General features: G+C 39.6%; 1 protein-coding gene across 5 annotated transcripts in view; it reads right to left on the bottom strand.

Annotated features, from left to right (window-relative positions):
- The window catches only part of SMC6 (structural maintenance of chromosomes 6), a 42,847-nt gene that overhangs the window by 29,753 nt on the left and 1,423 nt on the right, over positions 1-11,671 (bottom strand). For all 5 annotated transcript variants that reach the window (XM_034432146.3, XM_034432147.3, XM_034432149.3 and 2 more), the window contains exons 2-7: positions 9,922-10,064; positions 8,137-8,254; positions 4,615-4,720; positions 2,474-2,610; positions 607-668; positions 176-256 (exon numbers count right to left, since the gene is read on the bottom strand). In XM_034432146.3, the coding sequence (XP_034288037.2) occupies positions 176-256; positions 607-668; positions 2,474-2,610; positions 4,615-4,720; positions 8,137-8,254; positions 9,922-10,062 (645 nt within the window). In that variant the 5' untranslated portion in view covers positions 10,063-10,064. The remainder of the gene's footprint in view (positions 1-175; positions 257-606; positions 669-2,473; positions 2,611-4,614; positions 4,721-8,136; positions 8,255-9,921; positions 10,065-11,671) is intronic.

Raw genomic sequence — 11,671 nt, 5'->3', positions numbered from 1 at the left:
ATTGAGTTTGATACCCCTGCTCTAGACATTTCTCTCTATGCTCTTCAAGTTACTCAAAATTAAGAATTGATGGCAGATGCTGGTTTCCATTCTTCAAACATTCGTATTTTTTTCTGTACAAACCTGGTCCATCCTGTTATACATCGCAAACCATACCACATGGTGGCTTTATTACCTTGTATTTGTCACCTTCATTTTTAGACTGTAAAAACTGTTTGCTCATTTCCTGGGTGAGTACAGAGACGGGATTATCTACCTGAAACAAAATAGAAGTATTTTATTTTGTAAAAAATTATAGTCAGCTACCTGACATTCAACTATTCTCCTCCATATCTATTCCCACACACACTACATTGTCATAATTACAAAGTTCCAGCTTGTTTTTAAACTTCTAATGAACACATATAACTGTAAATCACTTTATTGTGTTTATATTAAGTATTTAAGGGTTTTTTTTAGTTTTATGAACTGATAACTCAGGGGATTTTTGTTTGTTTAATTCAATTACAAATTCCACATACTGCATGACCCCACAATTCAGATTATCAATGGGATGGTAAAAATGTATATATAGCACTGCTCAGTACAGAATGGAATTGCAGTTACCTGGATATTAAAGTGATCCAGGATTGCAGTAAGTTCTTCCTTCTTGGAAGAAATTAAGACTCCTAAATATAAGAAAGAATAAATGTAAGTATCATTATAAGTATTATTGTACAGCCTTTTAACAGAACAGGCTTTCTAAGAATGTACCCATTTAAGAACAAGTTGTCTGAGCTTCACTATGTAACTTAAACAAAAGGCAAATAGAACCAAATGTGTCATGAAGCTCCCAGATACGGTTTTGTCAATGTGCCTGTATTGCTAGTAGCAGAATTTATTGGAAATTGATGGGGAAAAAATAATATCTTAACAAGCCCAGACATAGGCCTACCTGCCTTGTGCCTCCATGCCTTCCCCAGCCCAAGCACCCTGTGCTCGGTTCCCGGCCCCTGAAGATTCCCTGCACCCAACCCAGCCACTCAGCCAGCCTGAGCCTAAAGCTAAGCAGCAGAAGCTACCAGCAAGTGAGGAGCTGTTGAAGCATGTGGGCCTACTTCCCATCCAGCCACCCAAGGCAACCTAAAGTCAGGCAATAGAAGCTTCTGGGACATGGGAGATTCTTACAAATTGTAGGTCTCGATCTACTTCCCATCCAGCCACCCAGGGAATTACAGGACTTGGCCTGCTTCTCAGCTAGCTTCGGTGGCCTGTGGCACCTGACATGCCTTAACTTGCCGAGTCCTGCAACTCCCTGGGTGTTTGGATGGGAAGGCCTTGGCCTACAAGCTCTAACAGCTCCCCACATGCCAGTAGCTTCTGCTAACCAGCTTTAAAGTTTCTTGGGTAGTTAACTGTCCGAATCAGAAGCAAGCTAAAGGTCTGCAGGGAGCTGGTGGGATGGGTGCAGAGACAGGTGGGGGGCCTGCTGTAGCATCCCTACAGTGGGTTATAACGGTGAACAACTGTGGGGGCTCTGCAATGGCCGTAACTTTGAAATTGGGTGGCAAGTAGTTTTTGGGAGGGTGGGCAGTCATAACTTCTAATGGTCATTAAGTGACTGATGGTAAGTCAAGTCATTTGTATGTTTTGAACTAGAGGTCCCATAAGTCCCAGCCAAAATACCTATGATTTATGCAAACTACAGTCTGAATACACTAGATTACTTACTCCCAATTGTTAATGATTGCTGACGCTGGATTGTATACATAAGCAGAAGCATTTGGATCCAAGACATGGTATTTTCACAAAACATGCAATTAATGTGCATGTACATTAATGTGTCGTTCATGTAATTAATTAACACGAATGGAAGGGGTGCTTCATATATTGAACTTAAAACATACAGGAAACATATTACTGGAAAAGGGTAAAGAACACTAAGCAACAGTGATCCCGGGGATCCTCACTGCTGTTATTAAGTGAAAATTGTGGGTCATTAAGCAAGAACCTCACATGATTGCAACTTCATGCCGGCTCCCAACAACCAAAGCTGGCTAGAAGATGCAACTCCAAGGCAGTTCCCAAGCAGCCCGAGTAGGTGAACACAGAGGGGAGTACCGCACGAATGCGTGCTGGCTGGGGATGGGTGCTGTGGTATTATCTCATGCTCTGTAGCAGGGTCCTAGGGAGAAAAAAATGTGGGAGCGACTTGCAACTTTCTCTGCTGGCTTTTCCACTGACTTTGCTTATGGGAAACCGGCATAGAAGGCTGCAAATGGCTATCACATGACTATGGGATGCTGTAATGGTAGAGCCAATTGCCAAGTGCCTAGATTAAGATCACATGACCGAGTGGTGCAATGGCCAGGGTTGCTGAACAAATGATCTTTAACTAAGATCTATCTGTACAATTAACTTTTTTTTTCTAAAGTATTTTAAATGTATTTTCTGAAAATACATTTTCAAAACTGAAAGTGAAATATAAACAAACCTGTATTGCTTTTCAGCTTATAACTACGATGTCCTTCTGAGGTTATGTGCTGATTTATAGTAATACAGTCACCATATTGCTCTGGTTTAAATGCATCTTCACCTCGATTTCGCAGAGTGATTGAAACATCTGCAGAACTGAAGCACAACATGATTTGCCATTGAGAGGCTTCTTATTTATAACAGTACTTTAAGTGGTCACAATATAGTTTTCAACAACTGCACTGATCTTAGTTTAGAAAGCTTATATAGCTAGAGCTTTAAAAGGCAACCAACAGATCCCTTACTCGTCAACTGCAGTTGATATTTGAGCCTGGTTCCCATCTTTTAACTCAGCTCAAGCATCCAACTGAATATCAGTCATATAACTGAAAGCAAAATAGAGAAAGAAGCACAAAGGCAACTGCAAGGCAGGCTGAATGATGGCTCATATGACTGTTGAACTGACCACTCAAAGTACTGAAGTTAAAAATAAAATAAGATGTTTTCTTAACCGTTTGTATCTATGTATGAATAAGATAGCCAGTACCTGTAGAAGAGTAAGCAGGTGTTAAATATCAAAAGAGCCGAGCATAGCAATTTCAAAAGACAATACTGATATACGAAATATAAAAGACTGAATATTTATAGCAACACAATAGAAATCCACACCGCAATTCCCTAAAGAACATAGCCAATGCTATAATAGCTCTGGTGGATTGAATCCAGAGCATATCTCAGCTGAAAATTTTGCCACCTAGTAACAGAAGCCAGAGTAGATTAATTGGAAAAAAGTTGTGGAGAATAGCTTCCCCTGTCCATTCTCTCACATCATTGAATCCTGAATTGAAGGAAGCAATCTAAACTTTTCTTCAGATAGCTGAAATGTTTGCAGAATCTAAAAACAAACTGAAGAAGCAAGGAGAAGTGTGCAAATGCCTCCTTCTGTCCTGCATTTCTCCAGATGGAGAAAGTAACTGTCTGCAGGGGATATGAATTTTGTCCCAGGGAATTTAGGATCTCAAAATTAAGAATGGGGTTATAGCCATTAATTATTAATTAAAAATAAGATTGAGGTTTTTTAAGGACTATAACTTCAGACTACAGCATCACACACAATACCATCTAGTGCAGTGATGGTTAACCTTTTTGGTGCCAAGTGCCCAAAGTGCACACACGCGGGCCCGAACCCCCAAAATGCAATGCGAGCACCCGTTCACACATGCGTTCCCAGTGCATGAGCCCCGCCCCCCCTGTGCATGCGCCCCTGTGTCCTGTTTTGGCTTCCAGGGGCACAGCGCAAGGGCCAAAATGCAATGTGAGTGCCCCATGCATCACCCTGTCCCTGTGCATGCGCAGCAAAGATCCGAAGATCAGCCGGCCGGTGGGAGGCATGCACACATGCGTGGTGAAGCTGGGCTGGGGCGATGGCTGGTGTGCTCACAGAGAGGGCTCTGCATGCCACAGGTTCGCCATCATGGATCTAGTGCAAACACCCACTCAATTAAAAATTCAAATTAAACCATTCCCAACATTCCCAGTGACTATCCAGTTTTTGGTTGAAAACATTCAGCAAAGAGGAATCCACCACCATCCTAGGTAACTGGTTCCACTTTCCAACTGATCTCATTTAAAGCATCTTTCCTAACATTAAATAGGAATTTTCATTCCTGTTTTAAGATTATTCTATGTCCTGAATAGAATAGTGTTCTAATGAGACACAGAATCAAGCAAAAATTAATCAGGAGGAAAAATTAATCAAAGAGGAACGCACCACCGTCCAATAGTAATATGATCCACTTCAAAAGTTATACTGGTTTCTTATCTATTGATTACCTAAAGGTAATCTCCAACTTTTCAAAGCCTGGAATTTAAGCATCTCATATCCTCAGTTGGCTAATGCTTGCAATAGCTGAGACAGTATGGTCTTTCCTTTGCCAAAATCTTTCTATGGAGTAAAGTAGTCTCAAAATAAATTAGTTTAGAATTAAAATTTATTTATGTGATCATCATATATTTATATTGCGCAGCTCACCTAAGAGACTCTAGATGTTCCTTCCCCATACCTGGCATTGCAAATCAGTCTAAAAAATGACTGTTTTTAGCTAAAAGACCAGAGATCCTTCTCCACACTTAGTACTGCTCTTGCTGAAATTCACTAACCTCTGTCCATCTTTCACAAATACTTTCAAAGACGATCCTCGGTTTGTCACTGTGGCTTTTCCTCCAAGACCTACAATCAAGGCAGTTAATACAGCACTTTTCCCACCTGAAAAAAAGCAATAAATATAAATGGAACCAACAGTGATACAACTATATTGTGTACCCAGAGACTCTTTTTTTAAAAAACATAAACTTGTCTTCAGCCCACACCTTCAACCTTTCATCCAGCCCATTATTGAAAAAAAAACCTTTGCAAACAAGCTATTGAGAAAAAGAGGAGAAGAGATGATGTTAGAAAAAATGTAGGCTAATAAAGGGAGAGAATGACTACAGCTAAAATACTTGACTTAGTAACAAAATGATTAAGGCTGAAGACTCTTCCTCCAGTACAATCTAAAACAATTATTCATTGTTCCACTTTCTTAGTAATTCAGGACAATCCCTGAAGCCAAGCGCAGGGGTGGGAGTGCTAGCAGGGAAAATTAAGTATCTTTCAGGCTCAGAAATGATTAAGCTTGAGCATCATTCAAATATCCTTTAGGAAATTCATGCCAACAAACAACAGCTCGAGTGCTCTCAAGTAAATTAAACTGGCTGCTCAGTAACTGAAGTAACCATTGGGGTAAGTGGTGGGACAATGCAAAGACAATAGATACAAACTTTAACATGGTGGAGGGTACAGGATTCTACTGCTTCATCCACATCCTTTCCCCAATTAGCTGAACTTTTCATGAATTACCTTTAACACAAAGGTACTGAAGGAAAAGTGCTATGAGTGCTGCAAGCAGCAGCCTCTAACACGCCACGTGACATTGCTGCCACGTGGTGTTTCACGATGTTTTTCCCATTCGCGGAGCTGAGATGGGCGTGGCCTGTGCGGGCCGCCAGTTTGACACACCTGCTTTAATATAAGCATCCATTTCACTTTATTTTACTTCAGAGACCCTGCAATTGTAGATATGTGACATCGCAAGTCACTTGACCTTGGAACACCATGACCATTAACTAGCGTTTTAGATTTATTACCATTTCCTGCCTTTGAACCGTTCTTTTTCAAACACAGAGATGGTTATGCTAAACTAGATTCTGCTCTTGATACTTTTCTTACAAATGACTCCGAGTAAAATATAGAAGACCATGGAGATTCTCAATCATCCTGGTCATGGTTGTCCCAAAGATGCTTTTCAAAAGGCAACTAGACCTTCTTTTTTTCCTTGAAAACATTCCGTTTCTTCAGAACTGAACTTCAAGAAGCTTCTTCAGAACTGAAGAAGCTTCTTGAAGTTCAGTCCTGAAGAAGCGAAACATTTTCTAGAAAGAAAAACCCCTTTGGAATAATATAGAAGCTCCAGATTCTGAAGTTGTGGACTAGTAGAAAACTTGAATGATTGGCAAATATTTGTACTTGCAAGTCTGTATGATTCATGGGTGAAAGAAGCATGATCTATAATGGCAATCCCTTGGTTTCTCAAAGAACGTAGAGTAGGCTGCAATTTGGAAGAAGGGTTTGGGCAATCCGATAAATCTCCACTCTCATATCTGCTTAACATTGTTTTGTTTTATATGAATGAACCAAAGGAAAATAAGGCAACAGACCTGCTCCTGAGGGCAATGGCAAAATCTGATCAGGCATACACATTCAAAGATATGTATTTTGGAGCTTCATTCACAAGTATTAATTGCGGGGTTGTAAATTCAGAGTGGGAGTACAAAATTGGATTGTCCAGCTATGTATGCACTCCTTCCATGCTTTTGTGTTAAGATGATTGGAACTTCAGGATAAAACATAATTGGTGTGGGTTTTGATGAGGCAATATGAGGCACGACCACAAACCAGAAGCCAGACCACAGCTGCATCATTAGCCACTTTAAACCCCTCCAATCCATACATGAAGCAAACTGACATCCATCATGAAGATGTGGCACGACCACGAACACGAAGCCAAACAGCAACGCAGCTTACCAGCTCAAATCCCCCTGCAAGACTAACCCGAGCACAACCAAGCCCCCACCCAAACAGAACACACCCCCATCCAATCAGAGCACAGCCAACCCACCAGCCAATCAGAGCACAGCCAAGCCTCCAACCAATCAGAACACACCTCCACCCAATCAGAAGACAGCCAAGCTCCCCCCCAATCAATTGACACCCCCACTGGCAGTTAAAAGGAAGAAATAGCTGTAATCACATATTGCTCCTAGAAGCACGAAGACGAAAACACCAGCCTGAAGATGACGAATGAGACTTCGTCAAAACGTCGCCAAGACACTTCCAATTTTACGTGGGAGAAAACCCGAATAACCAAAGACCTACATACAAACACCCGCGAAAACCTCAGAAAACAAATATGTATGTATGTATATATGTATGTATATATGTACATGATGTGTGTGTGTATATATATATATATATACACACACACACACACACATATATACATGTTTGTGTGTGTATATGTATACACACACACATATATATGTATATATATTAAATATTAAAGAAACACATGCAATGGAGTTCAATATATAACTTTTGTAGAATCATGCATGAAATGAGCTACTCACTGAAGAAAGCTGATGAGAGTTTAGCTATTCATCCACTGGCTCTAGCACTTCAAGGTAAGAACAGACAGTTATTTGTTCTTTTGTCAGTTATAGTGCCAGGTTCAATCACTCCCTGTATGGATTTCCCTTATTATTTCAAGTTCCCCCTTTCATCAATCTTTCTGGTAGTTGGCAGATTGATAGCAGTCATATGCACTGTCATTTCAACTATTCTTGTTGTCCTTAAATCAAGTGCATCCAACCCGCAGCCCAACAACTGCAGGTGGCCCTGGACAGCTAGTAATGTAGCTTCACATAATAAAGATATTAAGATACACGCTAACTATATTTTGTATTTTATATGCAGCCCAATACAATTCCTCTTCATTCAATGTAGTCCAGGCAAGTCAAAAAGTTGACACCCGGGCCTTAGATAGAAAATCAGGGATCAGGGATCAAAAACTTGCATTATGCTTCTGTTTTTTCTTATGAATGAAACATTCAAAATACTTAAGTTTTACTCCAATGGAGTAAAGCAAACCATTTTTTTAAAAAAAATTGATTTATATGCCGCCCTTCTCCGGAGACTCAGGGCGGCTTACAATGCGTTAAGCAATAGCCTTCATACTTTTGTATATTTATACAAAGTCAGCTTATTGCCCCCACAATCCGGGTCCTCATTTTACCTACCTTTAGAAAGGATGGAAGGCTGAATCAACCTTGAGCCTGGTGAGATTTGAACTTGCAGTAATTGCAGGCAGCTGATGTTAATAACAGTGCTTTAGTGCTTTAGTCTGCTGCGCCACCAGGGCTCTTTCAAGATGTGTACTCTTAAAGCGCAGCCAACTCTGGATTTTCAAATGCAGCATTATTACAGATTCAAATTGAAGCAAAATGAATGTTTACAAATTTTCTGCATGCCTACAAATGAAAAGCTAACACCATAACATTGCTTTTGATTAAAGAATTATAACTTACTTCCATTATTTCCAACTACAAAATTGACATTGGATCCAAACTTGAACGGCCCCAACATAGAGTGGCACATAAAGTTCTTCAGCTGGATACTTTCAATTATCCCAACATCCCCCGAGACCTACGAGTACATCAGAAAGACATTTTAATTGCTAAAAAATATATATATCCTGATCACAAATTTCTTCTACACAAGCTGAGAAAGCCCCAAAACCTCACAATGCTGACAGTACAATGTTTGAGTGGTTCTGAAATTCTATGGTACTGATTTCTAAAATAACTGAATGTATGTGACCTCCTCTAAAAAACTAATGATTTCTTTGGTATTAGAATTGGGCAAAATTCAATCTATCATTTATTTTTAAACGGTGCATTAGAGGAATTTTCAAAATTTGTAATATAGGAACTACTTACTCTATGCTTATGCAGGAAACTGTGAAGCAAAGGCCAAAGTGTTTTGTCAGTACAGATAGTCCTCAACTTATGACCACAATGGAGCCCAAAATTTATGTTGCTAAGTGAGGCATTTGTTTAAGTGAGTTTTGCTCCATTTTACGACTTTCTTACAATAGTCATTAAGTGAATCATTGCAATTGTTAAGTTAGTAACATGGTTGTTAAGTGAATCTGGCTTGCCCTTTGACTTTGCTTGTCAGGTCCCAGGAAACTGCAACTGTCAGAAATATGAACCAGTTGCCAAGCATCAGAATTTTTATCATGTGACCATGGGTATGCCACAATGGTCGTAAGTCACGTTTTTCAGCACCGTTGTAACTTTGAACAGTCATTAATGGACTGCTGTATGTCGAGGACTATCTGTAGTCCCACTTTCCCTGAACAAGCCTAAAAGTATTTTTTGGGGAGGTGAAAAAAAACTGTAATCCACCAGGAAGGCCCAACACAGAGTTAAGAAATACCTATTGTGGCAGAAACCTTGGAAACAATTCTTCCTCTATTTTTCAACATATACAGATAATCCCCAGGTTACGAGCGTTCCGTTAGCGAACGTTTGAAGTTACACGATAAGCACCTCCCTCCAAAGCTCTGTTCCTATCAACAAAAGCTTTTGGGAAAGGGCTGCCGAAGCCTACAGGGACGCAATCCTCAAGTGCTTTGGTGGTGATAAAGGAGGCCCAGAGGTGCGTGTGTGACCCTCCACACATTTTTCATCGCCAAAGCCTTCCTCAAGCAGTTTGGCGGCAAGAAAGGAGGCCCAGAAGGTTGCACACGCCCTTCCAGGCCTCCTTTTTCATCACCAAAGCAGAAGCGGTTCAGTGATGAGAAAGGAGGCCTGGAATGGCACACACAGCTCTCCAGGCCTCCTTTTTCATTGCTGAAACTATCCACAAGCGGTTTGGTGGTGGGAAAGGAGGCCTGGACCACTTGAAGACTGCTTTGGTGATAAAAGAGGAGGCCTGGAAGGGCGCGCACAACCTTCTGGGCCTTTTTCATAGCCAAAGGTTATTTTGCATATGGACACCCAACACTGGATTCAAGCACCAAGTCACAGAGTCTACTCTTTGACACCATCATAATGCATATTTTTGTCATTGCCCCAATGCCTCTCATCACATGGCTAACAGTGAGTTATATTTAGGATTTTAGTTCAGCATCTGAAGGATCACAAGTTGCTCACTGCTGAATCAAAATGTATAAAAAATTGAAACAGATGATTAATTTGATGCCTAGTCACTTCATCAAGTGTGGTTTTTAATGTTTGTTTGAGACTGTTGTTTCATTTTTCCTTTCAAGATAATTTCAAAATTACATTGTTGCACTTATAGCTTACCAATTGAGCATCGGAATTATTATCGTTCATTAGATGTGAGAATTCGTCACCAAGGTCTTCATCAGAGCTATCCGGGAATTCTTGCCTAGATCTTTTGTGGGACACTGGCGTTGAAAAGCGGCGTTCTTTTCTTTTTGCCATAACTAAAAGCAAACATTGAATAAAAGTTATCTCACTCCATGCATAACTGTAAAAAAAAAAAATGCCATCAGCATGCAGCTAAAACTAATACCATTCATCTCACTGCAACAAGTTTAAAAACTGGTATATAAATACTGAATTAAAATTAAAGGTTCCCTGTAGTATTTAATTTTGGTTGTTTAATTCCCCGTGAGGGAAAGATCAGGAATTATTCCGAATTAATAGAGATACACTTTAATTCCACTTTGTTAAACAGAAATGTCATAAATTCAAAGAAAAAAAATAATCTTTAAAACAATCGAAGAACTATGAATTAGTATAGCAAGAGCACTTAGTTTTATATACTGCTTTATAGTGCTTTACAGCCCTTTTTAAGCGGTTTACAAAGTCAGCATATTGACCCCAACAATCTGGGTCCTCATTTTACTGACCTTGGAAGGATGTGGTAGCATCCCCCAAGTGGTGAACTCATATTCCCCAAGAGAATCACTCCTGAAATCTGGCAGTAAACAATTCAATCTCAACAGCGTAATTTCAAGTAATTTTCCTCAGATTTTGGAGGAGGTAGGTGCACCAGCACAGGGGTAGGTTCTACTTATATCCGCTACCGGTTCGCAACAGGCATGTGCAGATCGTCCGTGGTGATGTCCAACTGGGTGGGTGGAGCCTTCCACCACCATTACTACAGGTTCACAAGAACCGGACCAAACCGGGACCAACCCACCACTGCACCAGTATCTAACTCAGATTCTCACCTTTAAAATGCACTTAAATACACACAAGAACAATTTTAGTAAGGGAAGGGATTGACTATTTTGATTAAAATAATGGAAATGGGAATACTCTGCCTCCCATGTGCCTTTTACTCCTATTACTGTTAAAATCCTCTAAAATAAAATATAGTTAATTTTTTGAAAACGGCCAACAAATGTCAGCCATACCACTTCTGTTGATATTACTAGGTAGTCTGTAGCCCTCCAGGATTTCATAAAACTGTGTTTGGTACCCAGCCCGTTTCATTTTCAATATATGAAAACTATATATTTTTATAATATGAAAATGTCTCACACCAGTCATAATTCCATTCTCAATTCATTCAATTTTCTTAATTAAACTGTGTTTAAAGCACCTTTATTTTTCAGGCTCTTGGGGTTTTGGATATGATAATTTTTTAAAGAAAATTTTGGCTTCCTTTTTAATTTTTCTAGTAAGTTTCTTTTAGTTTGATTTATAAAGATACAGATTTATCCTTTTGTTGCACGCCATCCTTAAAATGGACCATAGGATGATGATTACTTCTAATAACTAATGAAAAACTCATTAAAAATTAAGCAATTTTTAATTAATTGCTTAATTTTGATTGACTTAATTTTGATTTTTGAAATCAATTTCAAGTTGATTTCAACTCCTGTGATTTCACGAGCATTTCTATATAGTTTTCTAGACAAAGATCAAAGAGCAGACTGCATTCTTTCTCAACTTTCCTGTCTAGTCTTACAACACTAGTTCTCCTAGTACTCCTTAGTAATCTCCCACCCAAGTATTAACTAACCCCAAACATCGATATTTTCAGTTGGGCATGGCCATCTGCTAAAGGTCATATAAATGG

The sequence above is a fragment of the Pantherophis guttatus genome, chromosome 1 (genome assembly GCF_059756535.1).
Source record: "Pantherophis guttatus breed Tessera chromosome 1, ASM5975653v1, whole genome shotgun sequence".
Taxonomy (NCBI): Eukaryota; Metazoa; Chordata; class Lepidosauria; order Squamata; family Colubridae; genus Pantherophis; species Pantherophis guttatus.
The sequence above is the reverse complement of the archived record's forward strand: the minus strand, read 5'-3'. Positions and strand labels throughout refer to the sequence as shown.